Below are 21,718 nucleotides of genomic sequence, written 5' to 3'. Positions count from 1 at the left end.
AAGAAGAATATTAGCAGATCTCCCAGCAAAACCTAATATATTTATTATTCCCCACCGCAGCATTGTTGAATCATTGCCCAGAAATTATAGGTTTAACTCTGAATTGGCACAGAGTAAAGCAGAGCGCCATACGCGCATACTGTTAAGAAAGTGAAGGATTATTTGTGAACTCCCAAAGAGGGCTTTAATGCAACAAATACCATGCGTCACGGCGACATTGAATAAACAGACATGTCCATTCATGACTAACAAAATACTTTCTCACTGCATTGTTAGCCAACCTGGGATAATAGCTTGATCCGATGTTACGCTTTAAGTCCAGAGCAGGTTGTGTGTGGGACCTTGAACCCAGGCGGGGAACAGCTGAGAGCGAAGTGAGGGGAACCAAAGAGAGGAGGAACAGTCAGACAACGGGACTCGCCGCAGGAAAGCAGGTCCAGTCTCCCAACTCCCCTTTGGAGATCTTCATCATCTGTGCCCAAGGGGTCTGCAGCTTTTTCCGGACACCACAGGAGAAACACACAGATACAGGTACTATGCTGAATGGATGATAGTGGTCATCACATCTTCCTGAAATTCATAGGTGTTCTTCTCGACACAAAGATTACATCATGTTTTTCTCGAACAGATTGGTAAGATTAATGGTGTTCGACGCTGTTGTCTTCTTTCTGGTCGTCTGGAGAAGTTGTTGTTCTTGAAGGTCATAGAGTAGAACTGTCCTGCGGTGTCGAGGAACACAGTATTTATCACCGGACAGTCAATGGATTTGAGAAAAAAAATCCAACAACTATGGATCTTGATGGGTCACATTTGATGTAAATGGTTTGACCCTTGTGTTATTTCGTAAACCATAAGAACATAATATGACATTACAGTGTAGTTATCAACTCCTCTTTCACCTGGTGGGCCGCCTAAAAATCGGTTCCCATTTTAATGTAAAAGATCCGGTGATTCGGCTCAAACTTCACTAAACAATGTTCTTATATTGACATTGGATCTGTTGACTGTGTTACTTTCAGCTCTGTTGAGCATTTTAGCACGTCAAAGCTCATTGTTTTGGCTTACAACCCTAAAACCACTGTGCTCAGCACCAGACAACAAGACGTTCTGAGCATCTAGCGAGCTAGTGAACATGGCCCAACATTTCTCAGCCAAAGAGACACATTTCCTTCAGAGGTTAGAGGAGGAGACCAAAACAGAGCTATGGTGAGTGTCAGACTTACCTTAAATTTTCATCTGTCAAAGCTGTCAGTGGTGCAAAGGCCTCAAAATACTGTTTCTCTGATTTGGATTTCAATCGTAAACCAACCACAATGCCATTGTGTACGTATTTGAATTAATATTGACATTTATACTCTGCAGTTTTCCGAAAGTACATGTTAGTGGCAAATTTTCACCGAGACAAAAGTGTTTCTGTTTTTACATGTGACCTTGGGGCACTGTCACTTTAACATGGATGAAGCTAACCGGGATTTGACATGATTACAAAGCCATTTCAGAAATGACTTTCAGGCATCCCTGTCAGATTTGGCTTTGTCTGTCCTATTCGGCTGTGGTCTATTATTGTGCTTGGCACACTTCCTGTTTGTTTACAGTTTGTTTTGGCGCATGTGTGTTTGTGTGTACCTGCAGGAAAGGAAATGAGCACCGGAAGATTACGAAGTGGTGGGAGAGACAAGTGCAGGTAAGATCATTCATTACCTTTCTCTCCCATTAAGACCTCTTCTTCTTTTTTTCCTTCTGTGTCCAGAAACTTGAGAGAGAAAAAGGGGATGAAAGTAATCGTGGACGACAGCACAGACTTCCGACATAACATTGTGTACAGAAAGAGTCCTGAAAAAGAAGGTTTAACTCTTCCAGTACAGTGTCTAAATTGCATAACCTTCCTAAATTTAAGCCTGGCATTGTCTTTGCAGGGCGCTGTGATACAACTCACTGGGCTTGTGAACCCCCCCGTCTGTTATTCACTTAACACATTTGCTTGCAAAAGAATGTGTCCTAATTCTCTTCATGTGACACTGTTACATGATGTGACAGGAGAACTGGACCAAAGATTAGCATTTAATTAAAGGGCTTAAAAGTTTTTCTTTTTCTCCTAGCTAGTATCCAGCCCTCCTGTTTTTGTCCCCTGCAACTAAAACACTCTCATTATTTACTCATATAAAGTTGTTAAAATTAACCAGTTAAAAATCATCGAAAATGTGTTGAATTATGTAATCCCCCAAATTACGCAGTATAATAATTTTCCATTTCTTGAGGTCCTATCACCACAGCTGCTGTGTGACAGTTTTAGAATCAGACAATGTGCGGACACTGTTAAGAGAGATTTAATTTGTTTTAATCGATCGATTGATGGCATCAAATTTGCCAAAGAAAATAAACAAGGAATTTATTTTCAATATACCAATTGAAAAAAAAAGATATTGCAGTGAATTAAGTCCAGGAGTTCTATGATGAAACCAAGTCTGTCAATGAATCAAAGGTTTCAAAGTTAACTTTCTTGCAGTTTCTAATCTTGGTCATTGTTCACAGAGCAACACATTTTCTTGACTCTGAAACTAAAGCTGAAAGTATTAACATGGTTTTGAAATCTCTATACAATAAAAGTATTAGGCTAAACGTTTGGAGTCGCTGATTGTTGCACGTATTATATCCCTCCAAATCTATTATGTAATGTTTCCACTATTAACTGTTTTGCAACAATAACATAGATGGGTAGTGTTAAACAGAGAGTCCAAAGTGTTCTCTGATTAAAAATGAAAATGAATTCTCTGTTATATTTAAAAAAAGAAAAAAGCTTAATATCTTGGTCAGAGCTGTTTCAACTCTATTTAAGCCCCTCTCCCTGGGTTTAGAAAGATAACCTTTCACCTATATGAGGAAAGGCTGGTTAATGCCATTGTGCGTTGGTGTGCCGTCACTAATGCGGGGATATAATTGCAGAGTTGCATGCATCGGTAAGTGTACTCAGCTGATGGAGGAAACGCTGGTTGAGTAAACCTCTTAGAGATCTGAACGGTTGCTCAAGTCTTACAACAGTACTCACAAAGATGGAGGATCAGCCACTAGTCCTCCTCTTCTACTCACTGTGACTCAAAGACAAACACACACTCAAACACACACACACACACACGTTCACATGCCAGCGATTAGGGTTACGGCCACATTCCTCAGTCAACCCCACTGCTTTGTGAATTGTTGCTCCATCGCTGCCTGACCACACAGGAGTCCGCCACAGAAAGGACCACACCAACACAGACGCACTTAACTCAGGGCTTTTTGAGTTTTGCATCCCGGTCCGTTTGGAGGCAGAAGCTGGGCCGAAGCACCTGCAGAGAAATTTAGATGAAACGATCCCTGTTACTTCCAGTGGTCTGAGCAGTGAGCAAAGGCCTCTTTCATCAAATGGCTGCAACCAAACCAACTGGAGAAGTCTGAGGAGGAATCGAGCCAAAAGCATCTTGTACTCTGCATTTTGCTAATTTGCAATAAAGCTTCTTTTTTTTTATTCGAGTAATTTCTTAAATAACCTATAGGACAGATAGGTAACAACGGCAGGAAGACCTTTTTCAGTCTAAGATCCAAAGATGGACCCCTTGACCGGCAGTCCACGTCCGCGCTCAGACAGCATGAGCAGCTCAGCATCTCAGGGCTCCAGGTCCAAGGTGCTGCTCCGCCAGCGTCTGACCCAGCTGCTCACCTGCATCGAGGACATGAGCTCTGACGATGAAGCCAGTGAAGAAGTGTCCCGCACGCTGGATGAAGCGTTTCAGCTCTGCGCACGCTACATTCCCACAGATGCATTCAGGTCGACCACATGCACATGGTTACATGGTTACTCGCGCATATGTTGACACACACACACACACACACACACACACACGTTAAGGGAGTGTTTGAGTTGTTTGAAATAATCAGGGACTTGTTTTCTTACTTGCGTTCAGCAGAAAAGGAGGAAGGTCATGTTGTAAAAGTTGAATTTTTCTAATTCATTGTCCATTATCTGGATCTTGTCTGGGTTTCTTAACAGTTTTATTTTCTTGGATGTTCAAAATGTTTTTTTGTTTTTTTCGCTCTGTATTTATTATATGAATACTAAGAATCTATTGTGATTACACCTTAAGGGGAGACTGTGACTTACTGCCACTGATATTTGTTGTTTAGTGTTTTTCCATCACTTTGGCCTAATTACTGTCATTAACCCCAAAACACACACTTCCAGGCTGCACATGGTGACCTGGAACGTAGCCACAGCCGAGCCTCCTGAAGACGTCACCTCTTTGCTGCAGCTGGATGTCCAGCCCCCCACGGATCTCTACGTGATTGGGTGAGCAGCGAAAATGTGGAACCTGGAATCGAAAAAATCTTGGACCGTAGCAGCAGGTCCAAAAGGCTACAGATGCCAGCGTGCCAGTGTTTGTCATTCATTGCTGCTGGTGTGTGTCAGCCTGCAGGAGGTGAATTCCACGCCTGTGAGGTTCATCGCTGACCTTTTGGTGGAGGACTCCTGGAGCCACGTCCTCATGGACACACTGGCACCCAGAGGATTCATCAAGGTGAGAGCAGAGGCAGGAATAGGGAAATGGTACTGTGAGGAAATCTGTGGATAATCTGAGGATAACCATATCCTGAAGGCTACTGTTACAGTATAATCATTGGGGTACTTCACTTGAACACTGCGTTCATACATTTTGAGTTTTTCAGCATTTTATTGTATTTGGTAGTATCTTTAGTGAAATACCGTGTATTTAGCTGTGTATTTATGTATTATCATATAATACAAGAAAAGCTATTTCTATTTAGCTCATGATATTTCCTTCATAGAATTTGAAACTGAAAGAAAAAATTCAAAAAGGTTATTAAAATCTCTCCCTATCTCCGTCTGTTTCCAGGTCACATCCGTGAGGATGCAGGGTTTGCTGCTGCTGGTTTTTGCCAAACAGGTTCACCTCCCTTACATCAGAGACATCCAGACCACCTACACTCGCACTGGCATCTTCGGCTACTGGGTAGGAAATCCCAACGTGTGAGCTTAGCTCTGAGCCTTGAAGACAACAACACTTTTTAAACCCTGCACCCCAGGAATCCCACCAGCATCAGATGCGGTGGAGTTTGAAGACATTATGAAAGGCCTATTGTGTTTGTTCAGTGGGACATCAACAGCCCTGACCGAATGAAATCACAAACAAAGAACACTCAGTGGAACAACTGGTACATATGGAATAAATGAAATAATAACTTGAGAATGAAGTCATACAATTATAAGAATAATGTTACAATAGTATGACAAGAATTCAATTTTTGTTAGTTGTAGACAATTGTGCAACGAACTGTCGAAGAATAAAGTACATGGACTTGGAGGAAATAGCCCCTTTTGTGGAAGAGGAAGTCTTGTAATGTTATGACTTTCTTCTTTATTAGACTTTCTTCTTGTATTGTAATGATTCTTTTCTCAAAATCTCGGATTTTTATCTTAAATATGGCCTCCGTCTTTGCTTTTATTAATCCTGAATAATAAAAAATATGTCTCTAAAGTTCAGTCTTTGGAAAACTCTTTCCACCTCCTCTTTTTTTTTTTATCTGTGACAGGGTAATAAAGGAGGAGTGTCTGTGCGTTTTTCCTTCTACGGCCACATGGTTTGCTTCCTCAACTGTCACCTGGCAGCTCACATGAACTACGCTCTGGAGCGCGTTGATGAGTTTGAGCACATCCTGGAAACGCAAGACTTTGACATGGACGACACCCCACACGTGCTGGACCACAAGTCAGTACACGCACATTTGCCCAGTGAACTATATGCTCTGAGGGGTTGTTGTCGCACAGCAGGTAGGGAGAAATTATGCTCTGTTCCTCTCTCACCCAGGGTGGTGTTCTGTTTTGGCGACCTGAACTTCCGTATTGCGGACCATGGCTTGCACTTCCTCCGCTCGTCCATCAACAGTGGACGCCTGAATTTGCTGTGGAGCAAAGACCAGGTGATGTGCTGAAACAAGCACACACACACACACACACACACACACACACACACACACACACACACGCGTGCGTGCACACGAACAAACAATTAAGAAATTTCATTTCACACTTGTTTCATATTTTTTTTGCAGCTCATCATGATGAAGAAGAAGGAAGCGTTCCTGCAGGAGTTTGAGGAAGGGCCATTGAATTTTAAACCCACCTACAAGTTTGACCGTAACTCTAACACCTATGATACCAGGTAACACGAGCGCCAAACAAGTAGATTACTCGCCAACATGGACACACACTTTCAAAAACATGCATCCAGACTTCATCTGTGCTCCTGTTTCTATTTGAATATTGCACAGCTCTCTGAAGACGTGGTTCGGTTTTAAGTAAGACTCTTTATGTGTTGCATGCACCCCGTTGCCTTATTTCCTCAGTCCACGCACCATCTGTCCTTTTTCACAAAGCTTTTGCTGTCACAGCTTTTGTTCAAAGTAAACCTGCAACCCCTGAGACAAAACAGAAAACAGACAACTAAAAAAGCCAAAGCCTGATCTAAAGATGGCTCCCACAGCTCTTTCTGCGAGTCTTATCCCTACTTGACACAAGCACCATGTACGTATGTGTCTCTCTCAGAAAGAGCACTGTGGCGCTGCCCCTAACCATGTACAGACCCCGGCCCCTACAGCGCTGCAGCACCACTCTCTTCTTCCTCCTCACCTCCCTCACCCTGGGGGCTGCTCTCTGTCTGGCTGGGGGCCTGGTACAGGGAGCTAGACCCACCAAGGTGGGTGTCTCCATAGATATGATAAGCCATCGGTTAGGTTATATAGATATAATCTACAATCCCAAAATAACTGGAGACACTGACATAAATGGCATGACACAAAAGCGGTTAGGTGAACTAATGGCCGCGATGAATTTCAGATATGATCTGCAAATTCATGAGACTTGAGACAGTTCCCTCCTGCACCCAGCACCCCTCTGTGTGGTCCTGCATAATGTATGTGTTGCTTTTCATAGTGAAAGTGTGTAGACATGAGCTGTATACCATGTCAGATGGTATTGTCCACCCCTGATATCTGTTGTTTCTCCACAGCATGCTAAGAAGCATTTAGTGTATAACTGAATTGCATGTGTGTGAGTCGGGGTTGCGTTTTGTTTTTTTCCAATATCTGTATCCAATATTCTTATATATGTACAAGAATAAGAATTAGGCATTAGGTTGAAATGGAAAGACGCAAGTGGATATGTGACATATCAGGTTACTATTGGAGACAGATAATTCAATAAATGTTCAACCTGTGGTTATCAACCCTTGTCTTTGCTTTGCTCAGTGGCAAGAAGAGGAAGCCAGCTTGGACGGATCGGATCCTCTGGCGCATCAAACCCAAAACCCCGCCGATGGAGGACGATGATGAGAAGGCGTCGACTTTAACTGATGATGGACAAGATGAGTATCCAATCGTGGTCAGCCAGGATAAATACACCAGTGAAATGAGCTACGGAGTCAGTGACCACAAGCCTGTCATTGCAACCTTCAGCCTGGAGGTGAGCGCAGACTTATAGTTGGACATTTTTCTGTGTTGCTCTCTCAGTTCTGTTAATAAATACATATATGTTTGCTTCCTTCATTCGGCTTCCTGCATTGTCAAAACTCGTCTTCCTCTTGTTTTTCCCCTATACAGCTGAGGAAATGCTTTGACACACCAATGGTGCACATCTCTCCTGAGGGGGTATGGAGTGCCGACCAGGATGCAGCTCTAAACTACACCATCCAAGAGGACTTCATGTCCTCCACATGGGACTGGATCGGCCTGTACAAGGTACTGAGACCAACAAATAGGAGGAAAAAAAAGAGCAAATAATAAAATACAAGACAGATCTGAACTCAAGGGGTGGATGTCCCGCAGGTGGGATTCAAGAGTGCGTCCGACTATGAGACCTTTGTTTGGGTAAGGGAGAATGACCTGCCGGAGACAAATGAAGACATACAGGTAAAGTAAAAGAGAGGCTTTTGTAATATGTGTAGAAACTGTTTACGATGAAAATAAGTTATGAGTTCAGGCTGGTTTTGGTTGTAGATATCTGTGGATAAGGACGAGATCCCTCTGCTGGGTGGACAGTATGTTTTGGGTTACTACAGTACAAACATGCAAAGCATCATCGGCCTCAGCGCTAACTTCCAGGTGGGTGATCTTTAAGTACCTTATCATCATTTCTTTTCTTAAACGGGAATTGTATTTCTTTTTTCTGTACTCATGAACTTTCTGTAAGAATAATGCTAGAAAAAGAAGACAGCCGGACAAATGCTGAAATCTGTGCCAGAAAATTGTTATTTATAGTTTCTATGAGTGGAATTAATTTTTAACCAATTACTAATAAAAAGAAATTATGTCAAGTCATTAACACTTGAACACATTTTAGCAAAAATAACATTCTTCCCTGAGGCGCTTAATGAAACCTTGTTTTATACAGTGTACACATGTTTTAGCAATGAGGTCATGGTAAGTGAATGGGAAAGACAAATATATAATTAAATTTTCCCATTTCTCAAAATGATCTATAATGAACTTTGCAGACCAAGTATGGCAGAGCAATTACTTGCAATAGGTTGTACAGGTGTACCTAATAAAGTGGCCACCATATTTCCAGTAGGAATTGCGTGTGGCAGTGGGCTGGTTGGATTTAAGATCCCATCTCTGCTTGAATCTTGCAGATCCTGGAGTCAAAGCGAGCTGTTATGGAAGGCCTCGTTCCTGAGATCATCAACGGGCTCAACAAATAGGAACAAATTCACTGCAGTGCCACATCGTATTCTTCTCCCCTGCAAATCCACACAGAGCTGAGTAAGACTTCCAAACGCCCCAAGATCAGCTCCATCATCTACTGCATAAGCTCACCCAGTCATTGATTAAAGGCCAACTCACTGTGCCATCACATGTACTGGAAACTTAAAGTTGTTGTTGTATACCTTTGCCTTCACGTACAATTGAGTCTAGCTGGAACAGTTCATTGCTGTAATGAATTATTTGCCAGTTAGAGCAGAAAATACATGAATAAAAATGCCAAACGACACAGTTGCTTTTAAAAGCAAAAGGTGCTTCAGTTTGTTTTGTTGATAGTAGTGCAGAATCCGCCATCATAGGGAACTTTTGAATAGAAAATTCAGTGACAATCGTGTGATGATCTGTTTCACTTTATCTGTACTATCTTAATGCAGAAAAAAAGCATCTGGTAATTTTAGGTCTTGCTGTCACTTTGCACCAGCTACAAAGCCCAACTTTGTTTTGACTGATAATATTTATTATATTATAAATAGAGAAAGATTTAAAGATTTAAATAGTTTATTTACACATGGATCCCTTTAAGAACATTTAATGTTAGATATAGATGTTGAAGTGGACTTCTACATTGAAGTGTTTTCCGTGATATATTGTATCTCAGATGTACATGTAGTAATATAGATCTTATGTGTATCATGACAGACTGTAAGACAGTGAACATCAATCATAACAGGGTTATATTTTGAATGTATCTGGGTTTAAAAGATTTCAATTATTTATCTTTCTCTAAATGTCACTGTAGTTTCTTTCCTATTCCAATGCAAAAAAAATATTGATGTCAAAGAAAAAGAAAAGTGTTGAATTGTGTGTTGTAGCGAAGATGTTTATTTGGTTGACTGAGAATGAATAATATCAACAGAGCACAGTCAGTATGTGTGTTGTGATTATAAGTTTTATTATTATTATGAACATTTATATACACATGATAAAAAAATGTGGGCACTCTCCTGTGCAACTGTTATGATAAAATTACAAAATCATTTTTGCAAATGCAAGAAAAACTATCTCATAAATACAAGATTGTGAAGACAAATTGGAGAGGTGTCACATTTTTTATATTTCTGTATTCTTTAATTTTCTAAAATGTTAACAAATATTATATGGGATGTACACATATGCAACAAGAGCGCTATCGCTTGCTGTCGTCTTGAACACATTTCTCACTCTTCCAATACATTTCCAAAATAATGATTGTTATACATGGTGGCCATATAAATACTTATATAAATATAGGATAGAAAAAATTAAAAAACTCCCCTTACCTGAATCATAACCATGTCTCCTCAGATTTGATTTATAACCACCTGAATCCTTATTCATAATTACGTTATTACGTAATTCGTGATCATGGCTTTTTTTCAGTACTTCGTACTTGCGCAGTTTCAGTATCTGGAACTTGACGCAGATATATGGCGCAGGAAATGTACCGAAATACTATGAAAATTAAGATGCGCAAGAAGCCAATCCGACCAGAACCTGTTTCCACTCCACTCTCCCACAATTCATTGCGAGAACCCGTTCATGACCTGACAGCTTCAGCCTCTGGAGCATCCGTCGTGTAAAGGCTCTTCGGTAGTAAACACGTGGGGACCCTTCGCACGTCGCCATTTCGCTGAAGGTAAAGTTTTAACACATTTATGTAACGATCCGAAGTCATATGAAACTGGACACAGTTTTGTAAAGAGGTCACGGTTATCTTAGTGTCATGCGACCGCCGCTGAGATGAAGGAAGTGTCCAGACTGCGGGTTAGCAGCAGGCTAGTGGAGTTAGCTTCGTTGGTTTACGTCGTAGACTATCGTTGATATGGGCTAGCTAAAAGCAAAACCGCTCACCGGTTCAATTTCACAAAAACAGTGCAGTGTACTGCTCCCCAAAACGTTTTTTGAATCAACATTGGTGAGTTAACGGACATTCTGTTATAGTTTAGCTAGCTATAGTGTTGCCTTCAGGACAACCCAGAAATTACAGCACCTCATGAGGAACTATGCTCACCAAAGAGGATTGACTGAAAAATCCAGCAAAATCTAATTTGAAGCAAATATAATTTCAAGATTCAAGAGAACAGCCACGAGTACAAACATTTAAAAACAAGATGTGTCCACGTTTACTTCTAACGAGAAACTGGATGTGTTTGAGGAACCATTTCCCAAGCTTTGTAGAAAACTAAACATCATATTCACAATGTAAATAAGTATAACACGTGTATATACCTCCATTTATTTAGAAAACTTGTTGTTAGAGTTGTGTATCAAAACCAAACGGACGACGATGAGTGAGGACGTGGAGCGGCTGCTGATCCAGTTTCAGGACGAGGAAGGGGAGGTTCTGGGTTCACCTTTCGATGTGCCTCTCGACATCACCCCAGACAAACTACAGCTGGTCTGCAATGCACTGCTACAGAAGGTAACTACCTGGTATCATACTGTATAACATAAAAACAGGATTTACTCTGGGATGTACACGTATGCAACAAGAGCGATATCGCTTGCTGTCGTCTTGAACACATTTCTCACTCTTCCAATGGTCAATCCTAAAATTGACAGTATTCAATTAACCATAAGCAGATTTCATTATTCCAGAATTCCAATATAAATATAAATATACTACAAAGAGACCACAGGCCATTGCCTTGCGTTGTGTTTTAATCCTTCTTAGCCACACTTATTAAAGTCATAAAAAATATACGAATTTATCACATTTTCTCTTCAATTCACTGTAGGAGGAGCCGGTGCCGCTGGCATTTTTTGTGCGTGGAGAGGCCGAGGTGGTGTCCAGTCTGGGCTCTTGTGTGAAGGCTCTCGGTGTAGAGACAGAGCAGGTGCTGCCTGTTGTGTACCAGCCACAGGCGGTCTTCAGGGTTCGAGCTGTTGCCCGCTGTACCAGCACACTACAGGGACACACAGAGGCTGTCATCTCAACTGCTTTCAGCCCCACCGGCAAGTGAGTGACTTGGATTTCTTTGCCTGTTTTTTTTTTATTTTTTGTACTCTCGATTTATCTGAGAGCCTCTATGACATGACAGCATTTAGAAGGGAACACACCCCTTGTGTAGGTTCAGACATGCTTGTTAATAAAGTTGTCCTTGGTTGTTTTAGATATCTGGCCAGTGGTTCAGGTGACACCACAGTGCGGTTTTGGGACTTGACAACTGAGACGCCCCACCACACTGCCAGAGGTATATAGTCTCTTCTGTAGAGTATCGTAATCTGCTGTGCATGAAAGACACAAATAATAGATCAACGAGTTTAAGACGTAATTGAGCTTTATTCTGCTTTATTTAAGGACACACTCACTGGGTACTGAGCATTGCCTGGTCACCGGATGGCAAGAAACTGGCTTCAGGGTGCAAGAACAGTCAGGTATGATTCCAACACACGTCTGGGTTAGGGTTATCCCTAGGGTTATCCCTAACCCTGTATCTGTTCAATGTCTCCCATGAACATTATGTATGAGTTTTTTTTCGTGGTGATGTTCTGCAGATCTGTCTTTGGGATCCAGTGACGGGTGCACAGATAGGAAAGACTTTGACGGGACACACCAAGTGGATCACTTGGCTCTGCTGGGAACCTTTCCATCTGTGAGTACTCAAGTCGTCACTGCATCACTTCCGTAAATTTTTTCTTATTATTTTAGTACTATTGTTAAATGCCATTTGGATGCAACTCTGATGTTCTGCGTGAATATATTTTACGTAACAATTAACTGCTTCTCTGATCACCCCCCCCCTCTCTCTCTCCCTTTTCAGTAACCCAGAGTGTCGTTACTTGGCCAGTAGTTCTAAGGACGGCGCGATACGCATCTGGGACACAGTGTTGGGACGCTGTGAGAAGATCCTGACTGGACACATTCAGTCAGTCACCTGTGTGAAGTGGGGAGGAGATGGACTTCTGTACACTTCTTCTCAGGACAGAACGGTCAAAGTCTGGAGAGCCAAAGATGTGAGTGTGTGTTGATCGCTACAGACAGAATGAGCCGAATGTGAGATATCTGTGTGACAAAGCAAGTGTATGGGCGCTTTCAAACCTACCTTATTTGGTCTAGACCTTTTGACTTTTGACTTTAGTCCAAACCTAAATAACAGGTGTGAAAGGAGACTTTGAGCACGGCCCAAAATTTTGTTTGACCAAAAGCGCCAGTCCAGATCAATCTGAACCATGGTTCGAATAGTTTGCAGTGTGAAAACACTTTTTTTGGATAGTTTGGACCTATGGACCAATTGCAGGAAGTTGAGACAGCATTAAACAAAAGATGAAGAAAACGAAGCGGGAAAAAAACTAAAATGAGCCGTTGTATCATCACATCGGGGGAGGAGAAGACTAAATATTTAATTGCAATTTTTTAAGGATTGTTTGCTGTATTCAAAGTGGACGTTCGTTTTGTGTATTCAAAGTTGTGTCCGGTACTGCGCCTGAAGTTGGTGATGCTGGAATTAACACCATAATGATATGACAGTGGCAAGAAATTTGGTAAATGAACCGGTTCATAGATGGAAAAACAACTACCTGACGTCAAACGCACGCCAGTCTACGAACTACTCAGGCCTAGGTAGACGCAGCCCACGTAGGTGATGACGAGAGGAAGTATGTCATACAAATGATTGTATGTGTGCTCCATACACTGCAATATGAAACCTAAACTAACTGGATCAAATGTAAACAATATAACAAAGACATGTGGTGTAAAACGCTCTTAATGTGTCTTCATGTCTACCTTTCGCTATAGGGTGTCCAGTGCAGGACTCTGCAGGGCCACGCCCATTGGGTGAACACCCTGGCTCTTAGCACAGACTATGTCCTGCGCACTGGTGCTTTTGAACCCGCAACTGCCACTATAAATCCGCAGGACCTCACTGGATCACGTAAGAACTGCCACTTTATTCTGATAAAACTCACGTGTGAACACATCTTACCTATTCTAATGGGATAAACAACCTTTTTGGGAAATATGTTATTCATGCAACAAGCCTTATTTCTCCCGCAGTGGAAGAGCTGAAGGAGAAAGCCTTGCAAAGATATAATAAAGTCAGGGTAAGTTCATCTGTGATGTGAAAATTTGATGTGTTCAAATCTGTATCCACCTAGTGTCAGTGCCCTTACTCCTGTTCTCGCGCTGCAGGGTTCAGCTCCAGAGCGCTTGGTGTCTGGCTCCGATGACTTCACCTTGTTCCTTTGGAACCCTGCAGAGGAGAAGAAGCCTCTCGCCAGGCTGACCGGCCACAGCGCCCTGGTCAACGAAGTGCTCTTCTCCCCAGACACCAGGCTCCTTGCCTCTGCCTCATTCGATAAATCCATCAAAATCTGGGACGGACGCACTGGAAAGTAAGATAAAATCGCAACCACAGTTCAGTTGATGAGACATCATAAATAATGTTTGTAATACTACTGTTATCCAGGTGATGGTGCTGTAAGTCTTAAGATGTGTGTCTGTCTCTGTGTAATCATGACTCTACCAACATGCAGGTACTTGATGTCCCTGCGTGGCCATGTGGCATCTGTGTATCAAGTGGCGTGGTCTGCAGACAGCAGGCTGCTGGTCAGTGGCAGTAGCGACAGCACTCTTAAAGTTTGGGACGTAAAGACCGGGAAGCTTAACATGGACCTTCCTGGCCACGCTGATGAGGTGAGGGAAGGAAGTGCTGCTCCCCAATTTATTGCGTTTATTATATTTTGACCCACTAATTTTGATTGTTTGTTGTGTCTAGGTTTATGCAGTGGACTGGAGTCCTGATGGACAAAGAGTGGCCAGTGGCGGGAAAGACAAATGTCTCCGAATGTAAGTGAGATGCCAAGAAGCCTTTTTATTTTTTAGTTAATTGATCTGAGGAAACACTGGTGTAACTTATGTCTTGGCCTTGTGTTGTACATATCCAGATGGAGAAGATAGCCACACCTCTGCTATCCCTCCACACGTCGGCTGAGGATTTACGTCTTCCACCGTCATAGAAACCTGACAGCTGGAGCAAGGGTGACTAGACTGTACCTAATCTACCATTTGGCTTCATTACACTGTCGGTCAAAAGTGGCATCCTGTCAAGGAACTCAAGTCTGGTCATGATGCAAGTGTCATGGGATTATTGATGAGCGTAAACGTGTTTAGCTCAATGGAAAATGTAAAACGGGAAACTTTATATTCATTGCAACATCCGTCCATTGAGCTATGAAAGGATTTCTATTCATGTACATACTGTTTCGTACACATCAGGAGTTCTGACGTGTAAAAAACATACTGAATATGCAAATAACCACCAACGAGGATATGTATTAAAAAAATAATAGATTTTCGCCCCCACATCAGGGAACCAAACATACTTTTCAGCATTATGTTTGTCTCCTTCTTCACATTAAGCTTTACTGGATGGCTTATATCCTGAAGGTGACAGGTGGGAGCGCTAATACCTTCCTCTGTGATGTTAATGCCGACGGCGCTCGCCCTGCTCCGTCAGCCTTTAATCTCCTCAGTCCTGCAGTCAACAAAGCCTGTATCTGCCCCTTGTTTCGAAGCCAAGTTTCGCCAACTCTGAAACCGTGAGATTCACATCCCAGTGTGGGAAAAAACAGGTTCAACATTCCAGCTACAATAAGATTAATTATCTGTGTCAACAGGCTTTGTGAATATTTAACGCAAATAAATATACATCACAGTATTTACTATGCTTCCAATTAATTGAATAACAGGTTGTGTAGAATAAAATAACAGCAACTTACGGTTTGTCACTTCACAGATAAATGTTAGGTGTATACATAATGTATACATAATTCTTTATTCATGATGCTCCTTTTGAAAGGTCAAATTGAATTGAATGCTTGAATGAGATATACTTACCCCTACCTTCAGATCATATTGCACATGTTGATCTTGATGTTTGACACACATTTCCATTGCTCAAATTCATTTTTATTAAGTTCTAAAGTATATTGAGACCAGTGAAACGACATTATGTCTTAACATGTTCCTTCAGAGGTTTCCACATCTGATCATGTAAACAAACATTGAGCATTGACATTTTTTTCTGATTTCTTTACACAAATCATTCAATCCTCCTGAAATGATCTTCGGAACTGTGAATGATATCACCAAATTGAATTTGCTGTATGATGAGGTCCACAAGCCGTCGGCCTGTTTATACAAAGCAGCAAAGCATAAACACAAAGTACATAACATGGTAAGTGCGCTTTTGTCTATGTAACCAAAATGGCAGCGACAAAGATTTGACAGTATTCAGTTCCTCTTGGTTTGAAAGGTGATAAAGATGTGCTTTAATCAGAAATATTGCAGATTCTACTGTAGTAGTTTGGCAAAGCGGAGTAAAAGGCAAGGCAGTGTAGTGCAACTAGGTCCATCAAAAACCTCTCTTACCTACTTGTTCTGTTGTCATGCCTTTCGCACATCTACTTTCCCCCTTGTTGAAGTTCAACATATGTAAACACTGTTAGACAAGAATGAGTGGATTCAAAGATGGCTAATCCAGGATTTCATCAGTTTGCGTACAAAAAGCTTATGAAGCAGGTTAGCTTGAGGTAAACAAAGAATATTCAAGTGACGTATAAAATCTTGACTTAAGAAAAGTCTCTGAATGAATGAATCATTAAGCGCAAGAAAACCGCTGAAGGCTCAGGCGCATTGAAGTCACATGGCTTCACACAGTTGGACAGTTTTACATCTTGTTATCTATCTGGATTCACTTAAAAACGTAAATTTCAGGCAGCCCACCAGCACCTGGTTGGAAACGCCAAGTCAGTCTGACTGAAGATGTGAATTAAGCATTGCTAGTTATATATTCCAAATAAAGCCTTCAAATTCATTTGTACAGAGCACAACCACCTACTGAATACCATGGGAGCACAACTAATGTTGATAATGTATTAATTTCAACAGATTGATAACAATAAGCTCCCAAACTAATAAACGGACTCTTGTCTCCCTTTGCTCTACTGGTAAGACTGAGGGGAATATTGTGCTACATATGAATTGGTTTCCTACAATATGTGCTTTAATGATTACTTGTGTCAGGTTAAAGCTCTCAATTTATCTGGGGCAGAATTACAGACTCCCAACCAGTTGTTTAGTCTCAACTAACCGGCCTACTGTTGGTGTGTAACGGCCATAAAATGAACAACAGTATCTACACGTCACCAAGACTGTGTAAAAACTGTGAGTTATTTAGTGGGATGATGCCACAAGCACAGTCAAGCAAGCAATTACAACACCAAGATGTGTTCAAGCGCTGCACAGACATTTTAACGTACTGCAGTGGGCTCGTTTACATCCAGTAGCATCTCAGTTCATCCCCTCGGTATTAAGTAATAAGTTCTTAGTGAATCAGAAGACACATTTATGGTTTCAGTACAAAGTGGTCACTCTACAACATGTTCAGTAACAACAGTCAAAAAAAGCTGAAACAATGGAAAACATAACCATTTTTTGTAACCTACTATTTTTTTCCTGCTTTTCATTCTCATAGTTAATAATACTTACTTGTGCTTCTTTTCTAAATACTGTTTAGTCATGTTTCTTGTAATAAGACTCAATTCGAGTCTCCAAGTTTGGTCAGGTGCACAGAACAACACATCACCTACTTCTCTTCCTACTTTGCCTTTCCTGTCCTTCAAAATAAAGCGATCCCTCTTTACTCCTACGCCTGACCACTAGAGACAAAGAAGAGAAATGCAAAGCTAAGCTTTTAGTACTGCAACTAGCCATTCTCCCTTCTTTATTATCACCGTATTTATATAGGTCCTTTGAATAAATTTCTTTTTTGAGTGGAAACTGCTCAAGATGAAGTATCATCTGCTCCGGGCGAATGCAGAGAGCTAGTATGAACTAGAATAGAGGTGTTCAGTTGTGCGTAGCATGAGGCACTGCTCCGTGATTCCCTCTGGACCTCTGCCACCATGTGGTCGGTCTACTGAGTCTTCCACACTTTGTTGAGTAGTTTGACCACCTCTTCATAGATGACAAAGACTATGGCCACGTCCAAGCACACACGACCAAGCCTGGGAACTGTCCCTTTGTAGAATCTGCAAGAAGGACGAGTTTAGATGAAGGTAGATGGTTTAAAGTAGTGAAAACTAACACCGTAAGCAATGATCAGGGTAACTCACGCCTGTGGTCCTTCGTGCTTCAAAATCTGGATGGCACAGTCCACTGTGTTTTTGTAGCGATGGGCCTCCAAACCCTTAAAAAAAAAAAAAAAAAAAAAAAATATATATATATATATATATATATATATATATATATATATATATATATATATATATATACGAGTGTCTTAGAAGAGGTACACCTGACAACAGTAATTAAACCCATCAGAAGCTGTTTTCAGACATGAACTCCAGAAAATATCTGCAGAATTGCGCCAAGACATTCTTCAGAGTTTGCCATTCACATATGTCGAATGTATCAGGAGATTGTCTGAGTCAGACGCGTTCACAACAGCAGGATATTATCTGGATCATTCTGTGGGGTCTGGGTAGAGCATGCAGGAGGCAGGACAGGGCGATAACTCAGATGTGGTGACAAGTGTTTTTACAGGTATCATGCCCAATCGCTTGCTTAGGATCGTCTGGTGATTTTACTGCTATGCTCTCACATGGGCTCAATGTCCAGACTTCAGTTCATATCTGAAAGCAGCTAGCAGGTGTGTTTCCTACCTGCAGCCTGGTCTTCACCACATCCAGAGGTGTATTTCCAAAAACACTGGCAGCTCCGGCCGTCGCTCCAAACATCGCTGTGACAATTGGGTGCATCTCTCGTCTGGGATCATCCCCTTTGAGGTCAAATCCAAAAGTTGGATTCATAGGGAGTTTAAAGGAGGTGGCAGGAAAACATTTTCAGTGAGAGATCGGAGGCCGTGTAGAAAATAGACAGGGACATTGGATTTGCAGTAATTAGGCTACTCACCTTTGTACCAATTGCCCAGCAAGTTCATCACATAGAAACGAATGGCCTGGTTGGTTCCTTGTTTCAGCAAAGTCGCAGTCAGACCTTGATATGTCCCCCTGACACCTAAATGAGTCAGACAGTTTAGGTTTCATTAGGGAGCGCAAAGCACACACATACATATTGCTTATAACAGATGCAGTTTCAAACAACCGCTTAAATGTTTTCAGTTTTCCTGCTCTCTTTACCCTGTTCTCTAATAATCTCACTGACTCCGTGGAAGAAGCCTCTGTAACGAGGTCTGAGGGAACACTGGTCATGGATCAGCTTAACCTGGAGCAAAAGGGGAAAACCTTTTATTTTATCAGTGCTATATTCATTTAGAGCAGTGTTGATAAAACAGATGAAGAAATGTACAAATGTCAGCTTCACTGACCTTGACTGTCTCCATGGGACAGACGACCACAATGGCCTCTGTTAACCCCGCTCCTAACCCACACAAGAGACTCCCTGTGTTATCTAGCCGACCTGTTGCATCTCGCATCGGGTTGCTGAGTATGTCAAACGTGCCAAACCTGAGAGAAAGAGGGGAAGGTTATACATTAGGAGAATGGTAATGGTCAGACAACTGTCTCAATGGTACCATTAGTAACTATGCAAGACTGGTACAGTTGATTAATTGGTTAGCTGAATTACTATCTCACTCATTGTTAAATCGTAGCAAAAATATAACATTGCATTTGGTCGTGCCAGTGTCTCAAACAAAGATTTTGATGCTTTTTCTTATCTTTAAGCGGAAAAAGATCACTTTTTGCCTTAAAGTCATTATGATGTTAAAAAATATTGCACAGTGTGATGGTGATTGAAAAAATGACACAATTCACAATTGTATTGGTCCCTATGAGCCTTGCTTTCACCATGTTATTCTCTTGGCCACCGGGACGCAGTTTTCGTGGGAAAATGAGGGCTCAATTTACAACAAAGGAACTGCATCACCCATTGCTTAACCAAAAGAAGAGGATGGCGTTCTCCCGGTATATATCCCCAGTGATGGAGATGGCAGAGGGTGGAATAGCCAACCTGAAAAAAACAATCTAACCTCGCAAGAGAAAAAGAATCCCATTGACGGAGGAACAAATCCAGGCAAAGAAGGACATGATAGAAAAAGAGATGAACCTCAGAAGGGCATTCACTCCGTGGAAAGAGCTTTGGGACTTGCCTTCTTTCTACAAGATCGGTACGTTTAACTCAGTTATTTGTTCAAATTGGGATTTTTACGGCTGTTTTCTGCTTTGGACAGTAGCCAAGGCGGCTGATGCTAACGCTGCAGTATAGTCAACGCTGTGAGCCAGAAAACGAAGTAAGCGCTTTAGTCTTTCTTCTCCTCCGTTATCTCCAAAGTGGTTTTGGCGACTCGCTCGGGAGCTCTGAGGAAAAGCACCCTTGTCTTGCTACTGCAGTGTCTTTACGACAGTGACTACAATACACTAAAGTTGTCTGTTGCCTTTTTAAATGATATAAACGGTAGTCATTAGTTGCAGCCACTCACATTTGTCTGGCTTTAACTTAAGTACCATGAAATGCAGAGTCATACTTTGCAAGGACGTGAGTCAGCTGTTAAAGTAATCATAAGATTACAACCCTGACGATCTGTGATGCTGTAAACCAGCAGAATGCAAGAGGCAAACGTGCCCTTCTACTGCAGCTCCATTCTGGTTTTGATGAGTAATTCGTGAAGTAAAACTAACTCTAGGACATGTGTGCATCTTTACCTCACAGCAGATTTGGGTATTGATCCATAGAGCAGGGAGCTGAGGCCTCTATACAGTCCCCTGAGTCCGTGATCCTGCACTGTCAACTTCACACAGTCGCCTGTACGTGCACACAGAGCATCCAGGGGTGAGTATACAGACACAGAAACCTGCAGTCGGCCGGTCAGTCGGCAGCCACACGCGTCCCAGTGACCTACCAATCCCTCTGTAACGCGGTGGGTTGGCTCTCTCATCCAGCTGCAGCTGGGTCTTGACATACTCTGTGGGGAAGGTGATACAGATCTCGATTCCTCCTGCAATGCCACCTGGGAGAGAGCGGAGAGGCAGAGAAGCACCGCTGTCAGGATTTGTTGACTCACTGCAGAATTGCTCGAGAATGTTCTGAGAGCAGGAGAAACCCGCATTTCCATTGTCGTACATCTATAAAGATTAGATGGAATCACCGCAGAGTGATGCTGCTGCTGGATCATTGCTTGGCACACAGTACCTCTGTTTTAATTAAATGCCGATGTGATGTGATTACACAGCAGTGCCTGTAATGAACTGGGAAGGAGAGCTGCTGAATGAACCTCCCTCCACCCAAAACGTAGCAGAAAACTTTCAGCATCTCCATATATATTTAGATTCATTAAGAAAATGTGAGCTCGGTAGTAAATAGAAACAAAAGATTATTAAATGCGTGCGACTACATCATGCAAGTGCTGTAGCATCACTGCTGTCTGCGTGCGTTCTGACCCAGTTCTGCATGGATAACCTCAACGGGCGACAGGCTGAGGTCAGGCTGCAGTGTGCAGAGAAGCAATTGGCGACTATGATGCTTGGAAATGGGTGCATGGCAAAAATCAACCTGCAAGAATAGCCTTTACGGAATGCTTCATTTCCCTCCCTCCGATCGCAGCGGCCGCCAGGTTCCTGCTCGCCGCGTGCGCCCGCTGGTGGGCCGGCAGAGAGCCCGGCCCCGCCGCGGCGGTCAGACGCTGGAGCGGAGGATGCGCAGCCGCGCCCGGGCATCCTCTCCGGACACCGCGGCTCTCGCACGGCCCGTCGTACACGGAAAACGGCTTCAGCAGCGATGACATTGTGGTCGTCAGGGCAGGTTATGGGGGGGGGGGGAGCTCCCGCTGTTGGTGACGGTCCCACTCAGACAATGTCAAGAACAACAACAACACCGGGAGGAGGACCAATAGTGGCGGCGGAGGGCGCATCAATATTCAAAGGGCGGTCAGGTGATGGGGCAGGCCATTGGCTCACCACG

General features: G+C 42.4%; 3 protein-coding genes across 4 annotated transcripts; 2 read left to right on the top strand and 1 right to left on the bottom strand.

Annotated features, from left to right (window-relative positions):
• Positions 1-259: 259 nt before the first annotated feature.
• On the top strand, positions 260-9,844 carry inpp5kb (inositol polyphosphate-5-phosphatase Kb). The gene is made up of 13 exons (XM_035627166.2): positions 260-531; positions 1,633-1,684; positions 4,223-4,327; positions 4,448-4,556; positions 4,893-5,009; positions 5,590-5,765; positions 5,865-5,976; positions 6,109-6,218; positions 7,303-7,516; positions 7,654-7,791; positions 7,879-7,962; positions 8,050-8,154; positions 8,685-9,844. Exons 1-13 carry the CDS (start codon positions 303-305, stop codon positions 8,751-8,753), a joined length of 1,620 nt encoding a protein of 539 aa, XP_035483059.1. The 5' UTR covers positions 260-302; the 3' UTR covers positions 8,754-9,844.
• Positions 9,845-10,292: 448 nt separating this feature from the next.
• On the top strand, positions 10,293-15,455 carry nle1 (notchless homolog 1 (Drosophila)). Of its 2 annotated transcripts, none has more exons than XM_035626371.2 (13): positions 10,293-10,429; positions 11,037-11,215; positions 11,532-11,752; positions 11,908-11,987; positions 12,095-12,171; positions 12,292-12,389; positions 12,558-12,750; positions 13,535-13,670; positions 13,793-13,839; positions 13,928-14,130; positions 14,272-14,431; positions 14,514-14,584; positions 14,683-15,455. In XM_035626371.2, exons 2-13 carry the CDS (start codon positions 11,081-11,083, stop codon positions 14,693-14,695), a joined length of 1,434 nt encoding a protein of 477 aa, XP_035482264.1. In that variant the 5' UTR covers positions 10,293-10,429; positions 11,037-11,080; the 3' UTR covers positions 14,696-15,455. The 2 variants fall into 2 exon arrangements, with proteins under 2 accessions (XP_035482264.1, XP_035482265.1); XM_035626372.2 differs by having other exon boundaries at positions 10,315-10,429; positions 11,052-11,215.
• A 229-nt stretch (positions 15,456-15,684) lies between these two features.
• slc25a1a (solute carrier family 25 member 1a) lies at positions 15,685-21,641 on the bottom strand. The gene is made up of 9 exons (XM_035626374.2): positions 21,311-21,641; positions 20,661-20,768; positions 20,464-20,563; positions 19,128-19,266; positions 18,940-19,024; positions 18,713-18,817; positions 18,463-18,578; positions 17,914-17,987; positions 15,685-17,829 (listed from the first exon to the last, which is right to left on the bottom strand). The coding sequence occupies exons 1-9, from the start codon at positions 21,540-21,542 to the stop codon at positions 17,715-17,717; spliced, it is 1,074 nt and encodes a 357-aa protein (XP_035482267.1). The 5' UTR covers positions 21,543-21,641; the 3' UTR covers positions 15,685-17,714.
• Between the last annotated feature and the right edge of the window lie 77 nt (positions 21,642-21,718).

This window comes from Scophthalmus maximus, chromosome 2 (genome assembly GCF_022379125.1).
Source record: "Scophthalmus maximus strain ysfricsl-2021 chromosome 2, ASM2237912v1, whole genome shotgun sequence".
In the NCBI taxonomy this organism is placed as follows: Eukaryota; Metazoa; Chordata; class Actinopteri; order Pleuronectiformes; family Scophthalmidae; genus Scophthalmus; species Scophthalmus maximus.
Note: the sequence above shows the minus strand (reverse complement) of the source record. Positions and strands in the feature narration are given on the sequence as shown.